Source organism: Tyto alba, unplaced genomic scaffold, assembly GCF_018691265.1.
Source record: "Tyto alba isolate M040663 unplaced genomic scaffold, T.alba_DEE_v4.0 Super-Scaffold_10, whole genome shotgun sequence".
Taxonomy (NCBI): Eukaryota; Metazoa; Chordata; class Aves; order Strigiformes; family Tytonidae; genus Tyto; species Tyto alba.
The window spans coordinates 5,551,221-5,574,363 of NW_024881262.1; the positions used below are offsets into that span (position 1 = coordinate 5,551,221).

The following is a 23,143-nucleotide window of genomic DNA, read 5'->3' on the forward strand; positions in this document are numbered from 1 at the left end:
CGCATCGTGCGGTAAATACCCTCAGCAAAAGTGCTTTGGCTCTTTGGTTTCAGCTGTGGGGTGTCCTTGTCAGGCTCCATCCCTTAGAGGGGAGAGACTTTTTGCTCCTAGGACTGGGTTTGGGAAAGTTTTCTGCTGAGAGGAGGAGGAGGGAGAAGGTGCCTAAGGCTAAAAGGTTTGTAAAGGGAATTTGGTGCTTTGCCCCACGTCCTCAAAGGCACCTAGCCCCCAGTGAGAAGCCTCTGGCAACACCACCCCTGCTCTCTGGTGCTGTTGAGTTGGAGCCTTTCAGCAGGAATAAAAAAAAAACATTTTTAAAAACAACAGAGTAATTAAACGCCAATATAGCCCTGTGTGCTTTTTTGTATTTGGCTGCCCCTTGCAGAGACGCTCTGGCTCCAGTCATTCAAGTGGTTTCCTATGACTTGACTTCAAAACCAACCAACAACAACAAACAAGAACCACCAGCTCTGCCATGTGTTGGTCTGTGCTGACCCCGGTGCGGGGGACACACACACCCCACCCGGGTACAGGTGCGTGGAACCCCACACCTTTCAGCCAAGGGTAATTTTAAGTCATATCCTTATTCCCAGGGTTAATCACAGCCATTGAGGTTGCCGCCATCCCTTTGGTGAGCAATAAATGCTACCTCTAAATTGCATAAGTATATATGCAATTATATGCAACACTTATATATTATTATAAGCAATATTGATATAAAAGTAGTGTAAGTATATAAACTCAGGGAGGAGTGAAAAGCAGCAAAATGTGCAAAGCCGAGTTTGAAACTATGTCAAGTCCAGGAGTATTTCCAGCCCTGCCTTTGGAAGAGTCAACTCCCACTTTAGCTGATGCTATGTTCAGGTTACTGTGTAGAGTAATACTGCTACTTAAGTCTATACTTAAATATTAGAGAAAGGTTAAGAAAACAAAAACTTTATTAATACTTAATATTTAATAGTTAATAAAAAGGTTTATGTCAATATATTCAACTGGCAGAGATCAGGCAGTTGGTTTGATACCAGGTGCCCCAAAGTGTACAAGAAGGTGCTTTTCAGATCTCACATACTGTTTAGTGGGGAAGGGGAAAAAAAAATCTCCAAGTGAAGAACAGAATAGGTCTATTTCTCTAAATAAATTTTGGATTTATTGACGGACAATAACAAACACCATGTGGTGGTGCCGTGGGGAAAGCAGTGCCAAGCCGCCAGTGCTCAAGTCAGATTTTCACAATGTTTTCTCTCTCCATTCATTTGATCCTCCTAAAATGTTTTCAGAGGTTAAAATTCTTCCTTCTGATATATCTTGTACCCAGTAAATGCTGTTTATATCGACAGCAAACAAATCTTAGCTGAATCTATACAACTAATGTCTAAGTTCAGAGAACAAAAATAATCATTCCAAAAAATGTTTAAGGTGAAATCAAGCTAGGATTGCAAAAGGCTGGTGGAAAACATATTTTGATGGTGTGGGCTGACAGTCAATCTGCTAAAGACACCTTCTGGATCTGTTTTAGGAATTGCTTATTAATCACTTCAATAATAAACAGAGAGATTAAGAGCATGCAATAAAAGAAAATCCAGTGGATATTTCATGCAATATCCTCAAGCACGACACATTTATTTCATTCAAAAATTCTCTGCTGTTGACTCAGTAATGTGATTCAATGTTTACTTCAGTTAATGATTTTTAGGGATCTTTCATTGGCCTTTTAATACTATAAATGCATTGAAGATCTATGCAACATATAAGGGTTCAGTTTGCTTTTGAAATGTAAACAATATCAAAGGAATTTAAATTATTATTATATATTTACCAAAGAGTTTCTGGATGGCCATACACCCCGAAAGATTTGTACAATAACATAGTAATGACACATAGCTATAGGCCTGACGCTGCAAAGAAAGGGAAGGATTTTACTCCCATATGTGGCTTCATTTATGTGCTTTAGTGTTAGCAGGAACGGCCGGAAAGGTGGGTGCTGCTCTTGGAGGGTGCTGAACAATTAATTATTTTCAGGACTCTTCTGTAGTAGACACTGGGTACTAAGTGGTTGCTAGCTCAACCTCTAAAGTGTGGGTTTAGCAGCATATATGCCTATTTTAACTTTCCTTCGGAGGGAAATGTCGTGGTGTATTTAATGGTCACTTTAAATGCAGTTTAACCCTTTGGTAAAGTCATGTTAAACTGGGAACTCTGGCTGCTGGGGAGAGATTAACCAGAAAAGTGCTCACCTGTCATTTGGAGAACTCACCTAACCATGCAGAGACCAGAGGCTTAACCAGAAACAGTTGGTCCCTAAAAAGGTTCTGGTTTCTGGTCTGAGCTAAAAATTACTTCTCACGGCTGAATTTCAAAGCAAGTGACTAAAATTCAAGGGTAGTTAGTTCTTACTTCAGTCTTAAGAAAATAAGTTAGAGTGGGTCCTTGCAGTCTGTAGATACTTAATGATTCCAGGATTGTTTTAAGATACAATTGTTAAGCATGTTTAAAAAAGAAAAAAGATCTTTCAAGAGCTCATTTCCCAGAACATTACCAGCCAACAGCCCTAATGGGCTCACATCACACAACAATTGTTGACTAATATTATGTGCTTTGAGAAAAAAAAAAAAAAAAAAAAAGAAACAAACTGTTATATGTTTTTTGTTGAGATATATTTAGAGAGCTTTCTTATTGTTAAGAGCTTTAGGAACAATAATCAGTGGTATGTCATTCTGGTATTGTTAGCTAAATCCTTTCTATTGAATTTTCAAGATGTTGTAAAGTGAGATTATGTGAGTAGCACCTCTGGACACTTTTTCCCATCATTGTGTTGGTATCAATCGCTGACTTCCACTGTTTCTCCTGGTATTAAATGAAAATGTTGTTTCCCACTACGCTGATTGGAGGCTGTATAATGCATGACATAACTGATAACCCTACTGAGATTACACATTGTAGGATTCGAACTGCGCGAGAAATTTGGACAACAAAGTAGGTGGCCATTTGGACTGGGAGACAAAGTTTAAAAGAAAATGTACCGGGATCATTGTTTCAGCTGAAATGAAGAAACATTATAAAAGGATAATTTATGAGGCTGGTTCCTCAGGTTTTGGAAGTAATGCCTTTTTTTTTTTTTTTTTTTTTTTTTCCTTTTTCTGGGGAGAGACCAGCTAGAATATACTTTACAAGGTCAAAGTGCTGCCCTAAGACACCCCAGACTTGCTCACCCCCGGCAGAGCTGTATTAGAGAAGAAATCCACACCCTGCTGAGACTCCTGACATTTTCCAAAGAGGAAATATTAAAAATTCAGTGGCAGAGTGGAGGAGGAGGAAGTTATGCTTTGGAACTAGTAGTGAGCTGAGAAAGCCAGATTTTTCAACTCTATAATAAAAAAAAAAAAAAAAAAAAAGTGAAAATAATGAGAGGCTTTGAGCTAGCTTCTGTATTACACACACCACCAGTATCTGAGCAACATAAAGAGCAACATAGGGAGTTCCCTTATAGAAGTTTTTGGCCGGTGCTATTTCCATTACACCATGTCAAGTTGGTTTGGTTTTGCACTCGTGCTTCAGAGGAGGATTTTTTGGAGAGGTGACTGAGCTGGTCCTATGCCACTCTGCCATCCTGCTGATTACCCATGCATGCTTCATCTCCCCCAGCACCATGACAAATTTAGTCTGGTTCAGGATTTTTCTTGGGTTTTTCTTGGGGGGGGACTTACCCCAGTCCCTGTTCCTGCTTTCCTTACTTCTTCATACAGTGACTTTCCTTTCAAGTTTGCTCCTTCCTAAGCTAACAGAGGGTGGCATGTGCACAGCTTGGCTTATGACTGACACAAGGGCAAGGTCAGGTCACTGCGGCTTCCCACTCTCTGGCCTTCCCTGCAAGCAGTGAAGAAAAGTATGGGGAAAATTCAGTTACAAGTCATACTTCCACCCTTCAGCATCTCTCAGCCTGGTCTGTATGCTCAGCCGGGACAGGGACAAATTCAGACCTAATTCTGGCATTCCTCAGCTGACGGGGTGTTAGGTCCAAAAAGTAGTTCTTGATCTCCCATTCAAAGTTTTTATGGATGAGTGTAAAGCTGGAGTGAGTTGCTCCATGCAGTGGTTAAGGTTTTAATAGCTCTTAAGTAATAAAAACAGCAGAACTGCTTCCAAAAAGAGTACCAGGGAATCAAGTCTAAATGTAATAAAGGTCTTTACTTCGTTACAGTGGATTGCAAAGTGTTTTGTGGCTTGCGGTTACACAGAGCAGAGGGTCTGTGGATCCTTCTGAACTAAATTTTTATTACACGGTTGTGATTATAGCCGACTGGACTTCACATCTCTGGGCGTCCCCTCCCGAGAAGGGGTAGGTAGGCACTGTTAGCATTCAAAGACATCATGTTGGTTCAAGGGTGGTAAAGATTATCCTCCTTTAAGACATGAGCCAGGAGAGGCTGGGTGCTAGACAAGATCCCTGGCCATGCTTAGACTATGGATGAATTCGAGAGAAGACACACCAGACAGGTGCCCAAAAGGCCTAGCAGCAAAGAAGAAAGGGGACAGACTTTTTAGTACAGACTGTTGTGATAGGACAAGGGGTAATGGTTTTAAACTTAAAGAGGATAAATTCAGACTAGATATAAGGAGGAAATTTTTTACAATGAGGGTGGTGAAACACTGGAGCCGGTTGCTCAGAGAGGTGGTAGATGCCCCATCCCTGGAAATATTCAGAATCAGGTTGGACGGGGCTTTGAGCAACCTGATCTAGTTGAAGATGTCCCTGCTCATTGCAGGGAGGGGTTGGACTGGATGATGTTTAAAAGGCCCCTTCCGACCCAAACTGTTCGATGATTCTGTGAAAGAGTTGAGTATAGTAAATCACCCAGTTCCATAATTAGAAAGTTCTAAATCATCACAATGTTTGTAAAAATCAGTTTTGAATAAAGAATGTTAGTCTCTGTTCTCCAATGTTTCACTTTCATTTGGATCATGGATGACCTGAAACTGAGTTTGTTGGGATTTTCACACAAATCCAGCAGAAATTCAGGAGGGGTTGAACACTGAAATTCATGTCTATATCTCAGCTCAAGGCTTTATTTTTTTCCTCTAGTGTATTCTCTAGTGTATTAGCATTTCATATGTAAGAAAAATCTCTTTATTTTGTGAGTGGCGAAAGACCCATGGATGAGACAAGAGAGCATCCTTGGAGAATGCTCCTGCCGTGGTTTGCTTTACATGGGCAGAAGATGCAGCTCTTGGTCCTTTGTCTCCTGTGATGGTAACTTTAGTGCCGGAGGCCACGTGGTGAGCTGCCGGCTGAGAAGGCTGAGCTGTCTTATCCACCTCTAGTAAAAACTCTCACTCCAGTTGTTAACTCCTTCCAGGCGATTTTCTAGCAGGAATTTCTCAGCCGGCCACCCTTGTGAAGAGATACTGGCTGGCGTGAGGGTGGGCGCTGGCATGGACAAAGGGGCTGCTTTGCTAAATGACCATGTTACGCCGCTGCATACCTCAACCCAATTAGTGCAAGGCTGCCTGGACCTTAATTGGGCCTGACACGTGCCTGTTGAAAGAGATTCCCCAGGAATTAAAGCGCTACTTCTCTAGTTTGAGTTGGCTGGTGATGTGAAACATGACACGATTTTTGAGAATTTTCTGCGCTTACCATGAAACAAATATGCCACAGGTATCAAGCAGGCTTTGTTTTGGGGCTATAATCATATTACAAATTGAACACTTCCACATGTGCATGCTGGCACATCTACCCTCAGCTATCTCACATGTATCTGCCCCAAGGTACAGATGCTGAGGTCTTGACATAGCACAATATAGATCTAAATATATTTTCCAGATTGCCTTAGCATATGCTAATGAAAAAGAGGAGTAAAGGCCTGAAAGAAGCAGCTGTTTAAAATTTTCCTCAATCCCAGAAAATCAACTTCTTAATTACTGATAATTTAAGAATCAAAATGACCACTAACCCTCTTCTCCCACTAGACCCTACCAAGCTGGGAGGCCTGCTTTAAGACTCCCGGGCCAAACTTTTTCTTAGAAGTGTAGCATTTCATCAAATTTCTTTAGCCTTTCTGGAATTAATTAGTATTAAAATAAAGCAGGAAGAAGGAGGGTGCTTTCTGGAGGTGTCTTTTTTCAGACCCTCCACTCAGACAGACAGAGCAGATACTGCTAAAGCTTCTACCCAGCATGTTATACAAGACTACTTTTATATTTCCACAGCACCTTTCATAATAAAAGGTTCCCTAAACTTCCCCGAATAGATTTATAGATATAAATAGCTTCAATTGGCATTAAAATACAGACACTCCTGGATGAAAAAAAAAAAAAAAAAAAAAGGAGGCTCTGCTTCCAGCATGTGGTGGCAAAGGGATCTGTGTTCAGTCTGGTTTATGGCTGTACCCAGGGGGAAACTGGTCCTGAGCAAAATTTAAGCAGTCGTTTTGGGAAAAAGGCTTCAGTCTTGCAGGACGTACCACAAGTTCCTGAATCACTGCGTGCCAGTGAGGCCTCTCTTCAGGGATTATTTCAACGTTAGTCTGATTAAAATCTCAATCCTGGGAAAACAGTAAATTTTTCTGACAATTTTTTTCCTCTAGCAACAAATGAATCTGATTTGGGGGGAAAAAAAAATATATGGTTGTTTTGTTTTGTTTTTTAGTTTTTGTTATTTTTTGTCCTCCCCTTCTCCCTCTCCCCAGACTTCATTAAGTGACTCTAAATTGTAAAGCTGAGCCTTTCCTAAAGCTGGTACCCTTTTCTGTATCAAACCAAAAGATGAATTATCAGGCTATTGGAAGCCACAGCCTAGGTATACTTACACACCTGCACAGCCGTCCAAGGGGATGGTAAAGATGGGTTTGGCCAGACTGCAGAATGCATTTTTCTTATAACCGGAGTCCTGGCAAGGTACGTGGTCTTTGACATGGAGAAAGGGTCTTCTGTTTGGTGCTGGATGCTTTTGGTTTGTTTAAGTCATTACTGGAAGCATTTTTAAAACAAACTAGCTTTTTCACGCCACTATATGACCGATCAGCAAAACCAGAAATGAGACTTAATGTAGCTGGAACGTAGCAGAGTACATTGAAACAATCCAGGAGTTTGCAGCAATTCTCTGTACGTCTGAGCAAGAGGGACCTGACAGAAAGTTTTAAAGTTCAAGACATGTATGGAGCAATGGGCCAAACTGAATCGCTGAGCAAAACCAGCCTCGCAAATGTTTTTATAATAACTTCCCCTCCCGTTACTCCACAAATGTGGCTATTAACCAGCAGGGCTGACACGGGAACAGTGACTTGGACCTGCAGGGGTATTGAGGATCTGGGCCAGGGTGAAATATTGATTAATCATCTTGTCATGCTGGTGCTTTGTTAGATTGTGTAAATAGGAATTGAGGTGGTAATACTCAGCTCCTTTGTCTGCTAAGGCTGCTGTATCACATGGGAATGATTTGTTGACTTATGGAATACTACAGTGGGGTGAACAGTAGGATGATGCTGAAATAAGCTGAAGGGTTTTTTAAAAAAAGTATTTACATTTTTTTTCCTAAAAAAAAAAAAAAATCACTGTAGTAGAAAGCCAGAAAGATTGGTCCTCAGCAATCTGTTTGCCTCTGGACAAGTGCATCTGTGTGGTCCATCAAGGAGTGTATGACACAAAGACAAAAATTATCCAGTTTTCTTTATTTGGTGGATGAGATTGCTAATAAAAACTGGGTTTGTTTTCCAGCTGTTCCTCTGGGTGAACAACTCTGTCTCTGTGAAAAGGCAAGGAAAATCAAGGTCATGGTGAAGTATCTGCATGGAGTTGAAGAACCCCTTGTGATACATTTCAGCCCCTCTGCTCATTGCCCCCCCTGTAGACAGTGCTGCTGGGTGGGATACTTTGATGTGAAAATACAAAGCTCAAGGCTCTAGATGGGAACATCAGCAGAATATTCAAGGAGGCTGTGGCAGCCGCGCCCTGATGGTCAATAGAGCTGGTTGTGTTCAGGTTAAACTAACCCTAGGGCTCAGCTCAAGGAGTACTTTCCCTGACAGTTATATGATGGGAGTGTGCTACTGTAACCCAGAACATTAAACCCAGGAGAAACTGTCCCACCCTTTCTCCACCTCCCCAAATCCCTTTCATCTAGGGCAGGTGAGGGCAGAGCTGATAAGAACTGTCATTGCATCAAATTAAAGGGGAAAACAATCTGGAAAGTTGTTTGCAGATAAAACTTGACTTGATTAATCTATTTGTTCTCTGTATTTGGCAGAAACCTAAAACCAAGTTTCACGGTGACTTCAACTGCACTAAAAATAATAGCCTATTTATGCAATTATCTGCATGTACCTGACCATTGGCTCAGGCCAGTGAAGTGAGTACAAGAACGCGCAGCCAGATTTTTATTTTATTTTTTTTTTAGGTGTGGTTTAGGCTTCCTGGATGAAGACCATCAGCCTGTAGGTCTCAGCTTGCCATCAACCTGTGCGTGAAGTGCAAGCCAAAGGCAGCCCACGCCTGTCCTCGCTGGGTTTGGATCCATCCCTGACAATGCCCCTGTTGCTACATGATGGTTATAAAACAAGTCAAACTGTGGCTGGGCTGAAGACAAGAAAGACACATACAGGTTATTCTGAAATGTAACTTAAGGATCTGGTGATCTACAAGAGGTTTTTGTGTACTGAAACAGGCTGAGAGAGGAGCACCCCTTGCCTTTGGCCTGGAGACAAGGCCTCCATCTTTGGAGGTACTTTTGGCTTTAGTGGAGCCAGATTTAACCAAACCTCCCGCAAGTCAGATTCCCTAAATATGCCTTTACCGCTGAATTTAATAAGCAGTTTGCTACTAACTGCCCTGAGTTACTGATAACCAGTGCTGTGCTCCCTCATTGCTTGCTCGTGCCAGCTTTCTTGCATCTTGCGATAGCAATCCTTAGTCCCACTGTGAAAAAAGACTCCACAGTGTGCCACGTTCACTCTTTGGAGTCACCTAAACTTAAGGACAGACCTGTGCAGTAGCTGCAAATATCAACTTGGCTGGGCGTGGCAGACAGGGACATCCCCATGGTCCCCTTCGGTGCTGTTTCAGTCCTTCTATCTGCTGATGGAAGAGCAGTAAAATGTGTATTGTCTGGGCCAACACTGCCTTTTCTTGGACATCCCACCTCCCATCACTCTACTGGCTCTCCAGAAGAAGCAGAGCTTTGGACCTGATTTCAAAGGGAACACTCAAACTAATTTTTTTTTTTTTTATTTTATTTTAAGACCCTAAAGGCTCATTTCATGCAGTTGAAGGCCCATTTAGCTTCTCATTTATGGATTTTATAATTCTGGTGAGTCAAAGTTTTGCTATCAGCCAACCAAGCTGTTGCTTCCCAACATCGTCCCCACGAGAAACAGCTGGGTGCATCACCAGCCTGAGCTCAAGGCTCCACAACAGCATTCAAAGGTGACCTTGCAGCAACCCCTCCTGTAAAATGAGTGAAATATTTCTCTTTTCCAAGGTAGTGCTTTGAAGCTTAAAGGACAGATCTAAGACTCTGGATTGGGTCCTAAATTGCACAACCAAGTCCAAGATGCTTTGCAGTGACCCAGACTCTGGTTACCCTTATCCTCATGACTCCCCAGACTGCAGATGAAATATGCCATTTTTGCCCTGACCTAGACAAAAACAAGACAATAAGATAAAAGATCCCTTCAGTTTTGTAGTTCTTTATTTTTTTTTAAGTTGATCCTCCCATAGTAATGTACTGAAATGCGTAACAGTTACATTGTACAAAGCATTTAAAGAAAGTACCTCAACTTGCCGATTATTTCAAAATGAGATTATAAACAAAAGGAAAAATAAATCTGGTCCCTCACTAAAGGCCAAAAAAAAAACCCCAAAAAATAACTGAATACCTTCTGTTATTTATTTATTTTTTTTAAAACATAAATTTGGAACACTTCATCTTACAAATAGGATTAACATGAACATAACATCACACAAGCTCGCAGACAACCAGCATAAAATATTGGGTACAGTTTTTTAATCAGAAGAATCATGCTTTCATGAAGAAATTATAACTGTTTATACAATCGAATCAATTTACTGTATTACAAAAAAAAACAAACAAAACAAAACAAACTAAGTCGCATCTATAGTTATTTCATTAATTAAAAGGCAAAAATAAAATAAAAGAGGAATGTAAGAAAATTTCAAACACTGTTTTGCACTCCCATATACACAGATCAGTTCACCTCACTTTTTTTGAAGTACATGGGTGCCTTACATCGTAACGCAGTGGGGGACTGGAGCAGTGCTGTTTGTTATAGGAACAGTGCTATTTTAATCAACAAACAATCGTTTGCCAACAAATAAATACATGGTACACACAACACAAAGAAGAAATTAGAGGGTAGGGGGGAAAGGAAACAATACAACAAAATAGTGACATGATTGTCAAAAATTAAAATCTCCTTACAATGATTTGAACTAGTGGTGCTGTCGATGAACGCGGTGCTTTCACGGAATTATCTGGATGATTTAGCTTCTTGGAGTAGTGAACATTCATAGTTTACAATATACACAAGCCTCTTATGTATTGTTTCTCAGAGTTCTTTTTTTTTTTCTTTTTTTTTTTTCCTTGTTTTTCCTTTTTTTTTGACAATGCAGTTGAGAAGGCAAAAGAATTACGGAGAGAACAAAATATTCCCTGTTACTTCTTTCTACATTTACGATGGATAGTGTGCATTTGATAGAACTAGTTTCTTTCTTTGAAGGGCTAAAATGCATAAAGCTTTAATGAAGAGATTTGTACATAAAAGCAACTGTTCCCAATCCTGTGTCAAACTATCTTATACAAAAAGAAAATCAATTCAGTTCCTACTTTAAAGGAGTGCCCATGTGTGTATCAATGCAGTCTTAACCCTTTTGCCCCTGCCCCTCAAAGCCGGGTGAACTGGAAGACACTTTTTCCCGGCCCCGGTTTACATAATCCACTGAAATTTTTTTTTTTTTTTTTTTTTTTTTAAGTCGCATTGATCCTCCAGAAGTCAGCAGCTGCCTTTGCTGTGCAAAACAAAATATTGAGAATAAATAGTTTCTTTCTTTTTAAAATTATTCAGTTTAAGGTCACCGGACTTTAAATGAGTGACCCTGCAGATTTATAAGGCATTCTGCTCAGCAGTCTTTTAAATAGTCATATATGAAAGAGCCATGCTACTGGTTTGGACTTGGTCCCATTCTTGGTAAGACTTCACAATGTCATACGTGACTGATGGATTGAATGGCGCTGGATTCTGCAGCGGCTCTCGCCATACTGTGCCACATATTGGGAGAATTGTGGGATGCGGAATGAAGGGAGTCCTTGTCGGAGAGAGAGAGCATCATCGCATACGCCTGGATGGGGAAAGAAGAAGGACAAAGAGGTCACAATCCTGTGGTGCGGATCCCAGCTTGGACCCGTGCCACCCCTATGCGGTTAGGGCATTATTTAGGCTACAACTGCTGTTCTCAACTTCTTTTAAAAAAAAAAAAAAAAACAAAATGCGTTAGGTAAAACCACTGTCAGCCTTTTCACTGACACTTTTGACTCACTAATAGTAATAATAATTTCTGCTTTCATCTGGCTTCACGAAGCTCTGAGAAACCTTTGATAGTAGACAAGGTCCCAGAGTCTCCTTTGCCTTCAGATTCTTGGCACAGGAGGCTCTTTTCAAGAGCCTGAGGAATCACATTATCCCTTGGCTGGTCCTGTATTTCACCAACTACCACATTCTCCTTTGCTGACCTTTCCTACATGCATATTCTGCAGTTTTTTAAACAGGAATCTTTTAAAGGGGCTAAAAAGACCCATTGTAATTAATGTTTTTTAAAAAAATCAAGAAATAGCACTAGGATATCAGTCTAGTTATTGCTGTTTTAAAAACATGCTGAGGACCTAGAGGTGGTAACATCCAACAGACTATAAAAAAAATACCAAAAAGCCAAGCCGGCCAGAAGATCAAGTCACATCCCTGCAAGGCTGCAGCTAAACTCAATGGCATCGGTGTCACCACTCCAGATGTCTGAAAGCAGAGTGGGACTATTTCTTATCACGGCATTTCTGCGGGTGGCAAACAGGAGCAAAAATAGCAAAAAAGGAAGAAAATCCTCCATTATCAGGGACCAGAGCACTCTGCCATGTCTCCCAGGTTCAGTGGGAGCGCAGGGGGAGGTCGGGGCAGGCTGAGGTTTGCGGGCGTGGAGCTCAGCCCTGCCTGACGAAGCTGAAACAACCTCGCCTGCCACACACTAACAGTTTAATCCTGTGGGTATTTGGCGACAATAACTTTTTAACTGAGTTAAGCTTTTACCTGGGATTTGGATTTCCTGTACAAGGGTTGTTTTAGGTCCTCTGGCAGCTGAGAGGTACTGAAAGCTGCCAATTCAGCTTCACTATATTGATTTTCTTCCATTTTTCTCATTTTGAGGCTATCTGTGAAGTGCCTTATGTGGTCCAAAGCCGAAAGTCCAGTCTTATTATACTCCTCCTCTTTATACCTACAAAAACACCACGGCGGTTTTAACGTCAATTAAACAATCCTCTCTGCATTCCCTCATCTTCTCAGATTTACACATCCGAGCAACTTCCCCCTTTTTTACATTCATATACCACCTCACCCTGTGGAACTGTGATCCTGAAATAAAAGAAATTCCCCTTTCTTTTCTAAAGAGGAGAGGGTAGGCAGCGGCAACAGGGGAGGGAGAGGTCGTCTCTCTCCTGGTGTCTCCACAGCCTTTCACAAGACCATTACAGGAGATCCAGGTCAGTTTATGGAGCAGATAACGTCTCTCCCATGAACGTTTCCTGTCTCACCCAGAACCTGACAATAGCTCCCCGAGCACAGTTATTTTTCCTCTTAAGGGCTGAAGAGACTGAAAACAAGGCTGGTATTGACCCAAACACAGACGCATGTTGCTATCGTAACTGGGAAGCTGGCTACTTCGGACCGGTTCCCACGGCACACAGTTTGGTGCTGGCACTCTTGTATGGTTTATTGTTTTTATTCTGCATATCGGGCACACCAATACTCGGAAGGAACCAACCTGCCAGGGGAAGCTTTGCAGTTCATGTCCAAAGTACTTGTTTCCTCGTAATCCTCCTCCGGAGTCCCCTCGTGCATGTCACTCATAACAGGCTCTTTGACTGCCTTCCCTGCAATTTCGCTCTCTTCATCTTCTTCATCCATCATTACTTCATCTTCTGCCTCTTCGTCATCCAGCAAATCCGAGTTCTGGCTGGCTACCATGGCTTTTTCATCCTTAAAGTGGCTGCCATTCATTCTGAAAGTACCAAAACAAACCCAAGAAATAATCACAAATCAGTTAGGAAAGCTCCTCACCAGCAGACTGTTGGAGGCAGATCTGAAAAGGATCTGTCCCAGTAGAATAAAGTGATTTCTGTATTTACATCTTGTTTAGCTTCAGACGTTTAGGCAGTATCGGAGAAAATTCCACTCAAAAATCAGTGGGACATTATAGTACCATCAGCATGGGATTTTCCTGTTATCCTGCTAAAACTACTGTTCTAGCTAAACTAATGCTCAGATATTCATTCCAAATTTTCTCACGCATTATTTCATCTCGTGTTTCCAATCATATATGTAGTCTGGGCAAAACAACTCACTGCCTTTTAACAAAAGCTGTAGGGGCCAAGAAACTCTGAAAATCAGATCCGGCATTTTCAAAAATTACATCCAATACCACATACAGAGTTTTAAAGTCAAAATTACATGCATAATTAATTTTGTACACTACCACCCCCTTTGGAAGCCATACTACTTCACTGAGCGTATGGATTACATACTTGGGAACCTAGGGGACTTCAGCGGAAGACCTGAAGAGTGGTCTGAAATATTGCCTCCACGCTGAACTACATTATCAACTGATTTGAAAGGTCAGAAGTAATGAAAAGAAAGGTCATATAGCATTTTAAGTGCATTTATTCTTATTAAATGAGTAATTATAGCAATATGCACATGGAAAACCATTTGGTCTACCTGCTGTTACTGCGTTGTCCTTTGCTTTCACACAATGACTTCTCTTAACTACTTCCTATGAGATTTTATCAAGGACATAGTCCCCACACCGAAGTAGGGGCTCGTTTGCTAACGGCCTCAACCCTTTAGGACTCTGAGCATCCGCAGCTGCATCATGTCCACCACATTAAATGAGAGCTAAAGAAATTTGGCACCATTTCATCAACAAATGCATGGCCAGAGGTACTAGTGGTGTAAGAGGGCTGAACTCGGTGGAGCCACATGAATTCACTCTACCAGTGTATCTGCTTCGCTGCGTTATTTAGCACGGAGGCCTTGATTCATCTATTGTTCTCATTGTGCAAAAGGTCCTTACTCTTCCAGGAATACAGTTATAAAAATGGAAACTTTATTGTCCGCAGTTTGCTTTAGACTCCGTGTGCTTCAAACTGTGCGGGACAATATGGAATATACCAAAACCAAATGAGCAAGATAAGGATGAGTCCTAGCAGCGTGTTTGGTATTTAGCATTTGACTTGCTGTTGTAACAGATGTACTCTCTTATGGAGCATACAAAAGTGAAAGCTGGTTTCTTATACAACAATCGCATCGTTTTCCTAAGCATAATAGAGTTTCATCTATTTTCCAAGCAAATTCCATCTGATTGTCATAAGTTTAGTATTGCATTTGAAAATAAGCTAGGGAATGGTCTGTTTATATCACAGTATCAAAAAATCTGAGACTATGCAGAGTTGGGAGAGCTGAAGCAGCCACCCCCCTCTAAGATAATCAGAGCAATATCTCTTTATCATCTTTTATTTAAATAGGCAGAAATAAGAAAATGTTGAGCACAGTTTGGGCTGCCAACTTGCTTGTTATGCTCAATTGAGGCTGCTAGAAATGAAAGGAAGATGGACTACAACCAAAGTAACAAAAGCCATGTGATTAAGAAAACAGATTCTCTAATTATGCTTTCAAATGCAGCAATTTGCCAGGGATAAAATATCCATCAAGAGCAGTCTGAAGTGCCAAATTTAGAAAGGAAACACTGCACAACCCAGCAACCTTTCCACTTTGCTGACTTCCTGTAGGAGGACATGTTGAGACCAGATGTGCAAAGAAAAAAACCTAAGTCCTCATTGCCAATCAAGATGGAATGAAATTTGAATATGCATGTAATCACTTAATCCAATACTTTCGTGGAAATTGTGTTATGTCCACCATTTTCATCCCTTCACAAAGGCATCTGGAAATTAAGCAGACGATGAAGTTTGTCACCAACAGTAAGAAATTTTTGATGCTGATAACGTAATGCCAATTTAAAAGCACAAATAATGCATAATGCAAAGCCAAACTCAAAGAAATATGTATAGCTGATGTGGATATTCATGCTACAGCCTTTTGTGCTTAGCTGTATTTTTATTAGCTGAAAATATTTAGAAGTTGTCTCTCTTCTGTTATTTCAGAAGAACTGAAACATTCATATACTTAATAAATCTTAATAGGAAAAAGTCTCTCACTGCGGACTACCAACACCTACCTACGGCCTCACGGACTTTTTGCTAGTCAGCATCTTTCTTGGGATTGAGTTACTTACGGAAAAGAACTTTCCCTTAGAAACTTTCATTTGATCCAAGAATTTAGCTTAGTCTACTTTATTAATTACACATTTTTACTGCATTTAAATCATAAGGCTTTCTACATTTAGCCACAGGATGTAGAATTCACCTGTTCTGCTGTCAATGTAAAATGAGGGAGTTTTTCAACAGACTTAAATTGACGAAGGGAGTTTGAAACTCCTGATACAAGGAGAAATGTGTTCATAGATGAACCTTCTGTCCAGCATCTGCCACTGGGAATATGCTCATGAATGACGGGGAGGGAATAAACATGTTCCTTTTCATAAAACATTGAGGTGAACACAGCAGCAATCAGATTGCCAAAATAACTCTGGCTCCAGACTTCATAAAAAGTGAAAAATCAGGCTTAATCTGGAAAAGGAAAAGTGGCACCTTTTGAAGGCAGATCAGTTGCAACTCACCTCTCCTCTGAGTTTCGGGGGGACTGATTGTTGTGGTTGCTGTTTCCAATAAAATTCCTAATTTCTGTGAAGTAAGAGTCTTCCTTGTCATCTAGGATTGCCCCTGTGCTTTCCAGTTCTGAGTGAGGTGAAGATGTTGCAGTACCTTAAAGGAAAGCAGAGGACTTCTGTTGTTGCTCCTCTAATTTTTCTATAGTTAACCATTTATACAAAATTGAAATTGAAACAATGGTTGAAATGGGTGTGCCAGGAAAAGTTGGTCATAGTGATCCATCAGCTTTTGGCCATAAAAACAGTAATTAGAAGGGAAGTATTATTATCCATGGGCTAAGGTGGTTTCCAGCCAAAACGACTGCTTGCATGCTGGGTGCCATTTCCATGGTTTATGATGGCTTTTGCCAAATATCTTTTTCAATATCTCCCTCCCATTCCCTTGCGACTCCAAGACCGCCAGTCAATAACTGTGTTAGACCAATGGCCGAACTGAGCAAACAGAACTTCATGTTAGTTACTAATTATGTAGATTTGCTCAAAATATGGAGCAGCCATTGATATAATCACCCAGGTTCATTAGCACTGAGAGACCAGTGACAGACATCTTTCTCTGAGCATCAGGGGAAAGATAGCTCTGCTTTCACTGCATGTACCTGGTTATTTCCAGTGGAGCAAAATGTAGACTGAAAAGACTGCAGAGAGGATTTTCATTAAACCCCACAGATACCTAAACCAGACCAATGACATCCACTACCTGCTGCTGCCTTTGCTGCTGCTGTGAGGTGACTGATTTGCTTTGGGGCCTGGGAGGAACCATTACTTCCATAATAGCTAGCGCTTTTCAGCTCCTGACAGTGGGAATATTTTAGAAGGTGCCAAGAAAATCTTTTAGAGTGCCTCCTGAGACTCTAAATCTAGGACTCCTATTGAGAGCCAAGTGATTGCGGAGATGAGATTAAACCAATTTTCCCAAGTCTGGTCTCAAAATGCTATGGTTGACTTAATTAAAACCAAAAGAAAAGACATCATCCAGTAGTATTAAGTTATACAAGGGTAGAGTTTATGCTGGGATTTTCAAAGCACTTTAAATGTCAGCAGAGCTCAGGCACTTACATATTTTCCAAAAACACACTCATCAGAGCAGACGGCACAGAGCAACGTGTGCCTATTGACACTCAGTAGCATTGAAAGTGAAAGTGCAGTCCCTATATTTGAACACTGGTGGTACATAGGACATGCTGGGGAGGAAGGGAAAAGGCATACATACCAGACATGTTCCCATTCTCGTGTTTTTTTAGATGTCTGTCAAGATTGGTTTGTTGACCAAAACACCTGTCACACAAGTGACACTTGAATGGCTTCTCTTTATTGTGGATGTTACGGACATGTCTCTGCAGGTTAGAAGATATGCTAAAGGATCTGTCACAGTATTTGCATCTGAAAAAAAAATCAAAACAAGTGGGTAGAAAAGGGTTTGTTAGTAGCTGGAAATGTAAGATTTGTCCTAAGAGTCATGAAGCACCTTCTGAGCTCAGCCTCAGTACCCAACTGCAGTTCCTTGGTCTCTACTGAGGCAAACCCCTCTCTGAAATAAAGATAAGTTTTGGCTGAATGACTGGAGAGCTGTGCTCTTGGAATGGAGGTATCACTTCTACAGTGGGTTTTTTAGCTTTAATTCACATTAGGCTTTATATTTTAAATACTGACTTTAGGACTAAGCATAGTATTTCAGTGTTAAAGCCATCAAATTAGCTAGGCTAATTGATTCCCATGTTTTTAAAACTGTTGCATGCAAAGTTAGGAAGTTTGAAAACAGTAAAGCAATAACTCTATTGTTTCATGTGCTGCCAATACAATACAATTAAATACTTTTGGAAAAAAACATGAAACAGATCTCTTCTAATGCTCAAATAAGGTAAAAATGGCTATTTCTTTTCCTATTCTAAATTATACCGTGTGATTAAATCTTTTCTTGAGGAATTAGCTTGCTCGATTGCTAATCCCAGAGGAAATTTGGTTATCTTACAAAAACCAGCAATAAACAATCCCAACCTTTAATACTGTGCCAATGTGAGTAGTTTAGTCTATCACTCTGGTACCAGAGGCATCAATTTTCATACTCTGTAGTGATTTGGAGTCCCTAAAGCCTTTACTGTATTGCTCTTTAAGCCATTACTAAGTCATACTATAACTATTCCAAATTCTCTGGCTGGCAACTAGCCAACAGTCTTCACCACTTTAGTTTTTCAATCTTTTACTTCTCCCGTGCTTCTCTTACGCTTGTCAATGATGTCAAATTTTTTTAATGCTGAAATCGTCCATTATGTTACTAATTGCTCGTGGCTTTTATGTAGTAGACGGGTATAACATGCATCAAGACCTTCCTTTAATAAAATTAGATGTGAATCTCATTTCCTAAAGAGACGAAAGGAAAAAAAAAAAACATATTGTCTCCTCACAAACAATGAGCTTACTCTGTTCTTTACAGCTCATAAAATGCAGAAATCGGTGCATTTGCTTTACTGGAACACGAACTGGCTTCTTTCCAGTTGATTTAAATTAGTCTTTCATTTTCAATAAGGTGAAGCTTCTATACACATTTCTGCATGTGACTGTCCTGGATACAATATCACATACATACGCTTATCAACAAGAGTGTACACCCACATGGGCTTTGGTTAAGCAGACCTCATAAAGAATGCAGATTAGCCAAGAAACAAATAAAACCAGTAATGCCTTTGCAACCAAGACCTTTCAGAAATCAGATGATTGATAAAACACCCAATTTTAGGCTGCAAATAACACCACACAGCTCTTACAATAAAAACATTTTCGCAAGGGAAAACGTGACCATGAGCCCAAGTGAAAATCACTTCAACCATGCTGGTTCAAAAGTGTCAGCTATTCCGCGAGACAAAGGCAGGACTTGGGGATAGTGACTGGGCCAGCTAGGACCAAAACCTTCCCCTATCTCTGCAGCTCCAATGCTGGGTATCAGCATCAAATGCAAAAAGCCCTATTTGAGACCAAAACGCAATGTTGGGTCATCAATGCCAAGGAGCAAGTGCTGGAGCTGGCCAAGAGAGGCTGTTGAACACTCAGTCCTTTGCTTTATTCACTTGACCACACCACAGACACAGGTAAGGGGTTGCAGTACCTATAGGGTTGCTCTCCAGTGTGCGTCCTCAGGTGACGTGTGAGGTTTGCAGATCTTGGGAAAATCTTGCCGCAGTATCTGTGATCAGAAAATGTTTGATAAGACAGTGCAACCTTCAATGGCTTTGTCCCAGTTTGAGCTGCACTGGATGCATAGCTCAAATTGAATCATTAGTATATGGTACTACTGGCATTGCTTTGGTGTAACAACTTTTCAATAAAAGCATTCAGCAAATGTAAGTGATCGACACACACACACAAGAATGGGACTGGAACTGCTGGCACTGACCAGCTTTTCTTGTGCATAAGCAAGGGATATATAAAAACATATCAGTTTTAAAGATTTCCCCAAATTTCTAAGCTCACGAGGTGATTATCAGTCACATTCAGATTTGGAATCAAGAGAATCTGTTATTAAAGCCTTGGATTTCTGCCTCTCTGTAAGCAAATTTCAAACCTTTCAACCAATTCTGTGTGTCAGCAAACATGGCATCATTCTGTGCACTGAATAGGATCAGAGCAGACAAGACTCAAAGACCTAATCCATCAAGGTATGTTTCTATAACAACATGTCTTGAAAGAAGGTGACATGTTTTCAAAAAGATCAGATAAACCGATATGCCAGTGTCAAACGCCTGCGCATTCTGGAGATGATATAGAGACCTAAACAATGCAATTTAAAAACCATTCTCCAACCTCAATAATATGTCACGGGAAAAATAATGGCAAAAAAAAAAAATATTGTGATCCCTCTCCCTTCATTCAAGTCACATATTCATATTCTGGTTATAATTGGCCCAGTTCAATTAAAGACATTCAGCCAATTTTTACATGGGGACAGAGAACACACAGAACCCTCTTAAGTGAATGAGGGTGGTAGTGGCTCCACGTGAAGACTTTGAAGATTTCATCCCTACACTTTTAACATCTCATTTATTTTATCACAACTTGGTGTATAAGCCTCCGAAATAGCCACACAGCTAATTCTACTCTCCTTGACAAAGCTCCCATTCATTTTGGTTGCACGTACAATGACTATCTTCATTGTATTTTTTTTTAAAGTCTGTACACATAAGTCCTAATAAGTCATGTATTTTATCACTGATCCCTTTGGATATTAAACCCAGAAGCCTGAGCAAAAAACACATCTGTAGTTTATGATCAAAAAAATCAATACTGAAAGCACACTTGTGTATATGAAAGTGATGAGAAAATTTGGAAAAAAGAATTGTTTATGTAATAGTTTCCACCTCATTTATCAAGCTGGTACAGGGCAAACTGTTTCGTAACACCGGTAATTTAATAAATAAGAACCCCAAAGCAAAATGCTTTCCATGTTTCGTGGGGCACAAAGAGCCCCGAAAGACCCGCTGCAGTCCCCATCAACTGTCCGAGCAGGGGGGATTTTGGAAGCCCAGGAGGGCAACGCGGGGTGGCCGTGAGGCTACCTGCAGGTGTAGCGCTCCTTGCCCTTCCGTAGCAGGGTCTCGGGCAGGGCGCTCGGCGGCGCGCGGAAGTTGAACATGGATGGCACTGACTGGATCAGCTCATTGGCCTCTGGTTTCAGGGCGCTAAAGCTCTCCAGCTTTTCGGCCATGTTCTCTATAGCTGACATCTGCAAGAGAAGATAGCAGAGAACCCGTCACGGTGAGTACTGCTTCGGCTTTCCACCCTCACTGGAAACCCGAAATACAAAGAACATATACTGCCAAGAAAAAAAAAAAAAAACAACAAAAAACCAAACAAACAAACAAAAAAAACCCAACAAACAAAACTAAAAAACAACAACAATAAAAAATGAAAATAATAAAAAAAAAAAAGCAAATGCAGAGATGCAGTCTCCAAAATTATGGGGCACATCAGGCAAGGTGGTGGCCATGATGCTGTCCCACTTGGAATAATGCCTATAACTGCTAAGCAAGGTGCTGCTTCTCTGCAAGGCCCATTCTCTGCAGCACTCCTGTCCTGATCCCTATAATGGAAAGCTGCTTCCACACAAAATCTAAATTAGCTCATGTTCATTTCTTTTTATGTTTAAGCCTCTGCTTCTATAAGATTCCAGTTTATGCAGTCATGCTCTCTGAGCGTATGCATCCCATGTACTGAAGCCACGGGCTATTTTCAACCAAATCAACAGAAAACCCCAACACTAACTGAATTCTTACAGTTTGTTTTTTTTTTTAAAGACTTGAGAGGACAAATATTGCAGAGGAAACCTTATACATACTCTGGCTCAAACAAGGGCTGCAACAAGCCAGATCCAGAGAGGCTCCATCAATATCCCAGCCACATCCAACCATTCAGTCCAGTCTTCTAGCCCAACACAGTCAAAGACTATGAGATAAATCCATGAGAAACTAAGCTTTGGTGGGTTTGGTGCTATGCATTTACATTACCTGTTAGATGCCTCTCCTATTTTTCTACAACCTCTTAATATTCCTGCTCTACCTTTATTTGTTTCTAAATCCTATGTACTTTGGGATGCTGACACTCTTGCTTAGCTGTCTGTAATTTTCAGGGAATGGAGATTAAATAATTTCTGGAGAATAATTTCCTTTAAGGTGTCTGGAACTGACCATGAAAAACTGCTCCAAAACCTCAAACATTTCACTTGGAGAGTTCAAGACTGCCGCTGAGCCTACTGACAGGTGAGAGTAGCCATCTGCCTCTTCATAATACCACAAACAAATGGAAAAAAAGAAACCCAAAATCTCACCTACAGAGCATGAAAAGCACAGCATGAGCCCTGTCCAATATCTTGCTTGTAACAAAAGAGGAAATTATATGAAAGACAAGATGCTGAACACTCCTCAGCTGAGAACACCTTTACAGATCATTCTTCAAAGTCTGTAAGAGACTGCTCCACTTATTGGAATTTTAAAATTGTATTTTAATGGGAAGAATTGCATATTTGTTGGGGTTTTAAAAATTTTATTTTAATGAGCAGAATTGCACGTTTGCCTCCTGGAATGACTATTCACATGCTGGTTAGCTCTGCCTGCGGGTTGTTGGTTTTTTCCTCTTTAGCCTGTAGCCTGCCCTCTCATTTCATTCTCAGATTCCTAATGCCGAGTACAAATTGCAATGTACAGGGTACCACTGCCAATTTGCCAAATGTCTTTCATCAAACACGGTCAAGGAAAAAAAAAAATCTCAGAGGGAAGTCAAGATACATTTACTTGTCAGACAACAAATGTGAAAGCATTGCGAGGCAGTAGGGGCTGTAAGCTCTGGGGTTTGATTCATAATCACTCAGCTGCTAAAACATTCTCCACAGATGCGAGTGGACAGCACATTTGTCAATATGAAGGATTTTGACATGTACTGATCACAGGCATGAGATATGTAATGATGATGCTGCTGGGAGAGAAGGTAATTCCATCTCAGCACCGAGATGTCATTATCAACCCATACAACTCAACATTACCATATATTTCTTTTTATATGACTTCATCTTTTTCTTTAGTCAAAATTGATTCTTAAAGCTTTTACAATAGTCTTTCCACTGTCTTTAACTCCTTCTAATTGTTCCCTGAAAGAATTCATTCATCTATTTTGCAACTGCAGAAAATAAATGGTTTGAATGAAAAATGACCTTTGGCCTTCGGGCTGATTAGCAGTGACAAGACAGTGCATGGGTTATGATAGCACATATTTATGGTGAAGAATAATAAGGGCACTGAAAAGTATAATAAATGTTTTATTTATGTATATTTAATATTCAAGTCAGTTTCATTATCTAGTGGTTTTAAATCATTTTTGGATCACCATTTCTCATGTACATGGTCCCCTACAGTAATATATTAAAGCAACTATTTTCCCCTTTACATTTAAAATGGCTTAGTCATGCTTATTTTTTTTAGTTCTTATTTCCAGGATTTTGCAGAGGAGAAATCAAGACCGATTCTTCTCTAACGTACAGCACTGCAGATCAGTGTTACCTCCAACACTGCCTCCAGGATTACATCAGTCCCCAAATAGG

The 23,143-nt window shown here is 40.5% G+C and overlaps 1 protein-coding gene across 8 annotated transcripts in view; it reads right to left on the bottom strand.

Annotated features, from left to right (window-relative positions):
- Window positions 1–9,660: 9,660 nt before the first annotated feature.
- The window catches only part of MECOM (MDS1 and EVI1 complex locus), a 348,147-nt gene continuing 334,664 nt past the window's right edge, over window positions 9,661–23,143 (bottom strand). For all 8 annotated transcript variants that reach the window (XM_042799649.1, XM_042799634.1, XM_042799624.1 and 5 more), the window contains 7 exons: window positions 20,610–20,776; window positions 19,163–19,240; window positions 17,273–17,442; window positions 16,012–16,156; window positions 13,039–13,275; window positions 12,306–12,492; window positions 9,661–11,349 (listed from right to left, as the gene is read on the bottom strand). In XM_042799649.1, coding sequence (XP_042655583.1) covers window positions 11,215–11,349; window positions 12,306–12,492; window positions 13,039–13,275; window positions 16,012–16,156; window positions 17,273–17,442; window positions 19,163–19,240; window positions 20,610–20,776 — 1,119 coding nt within the window. In that variant the 3' untranslated portion in view covers window positions 9,661–11,214. The remainder of the gene's footprint in view (window positions 11,350–12,305; window positions 12,493–13,038; window positions 13,276–16,011; window positions 16,157–17,272; window positions 17,443–19,162; window positions 19,241–20,609; window positions 20,777–23,143) is intronic.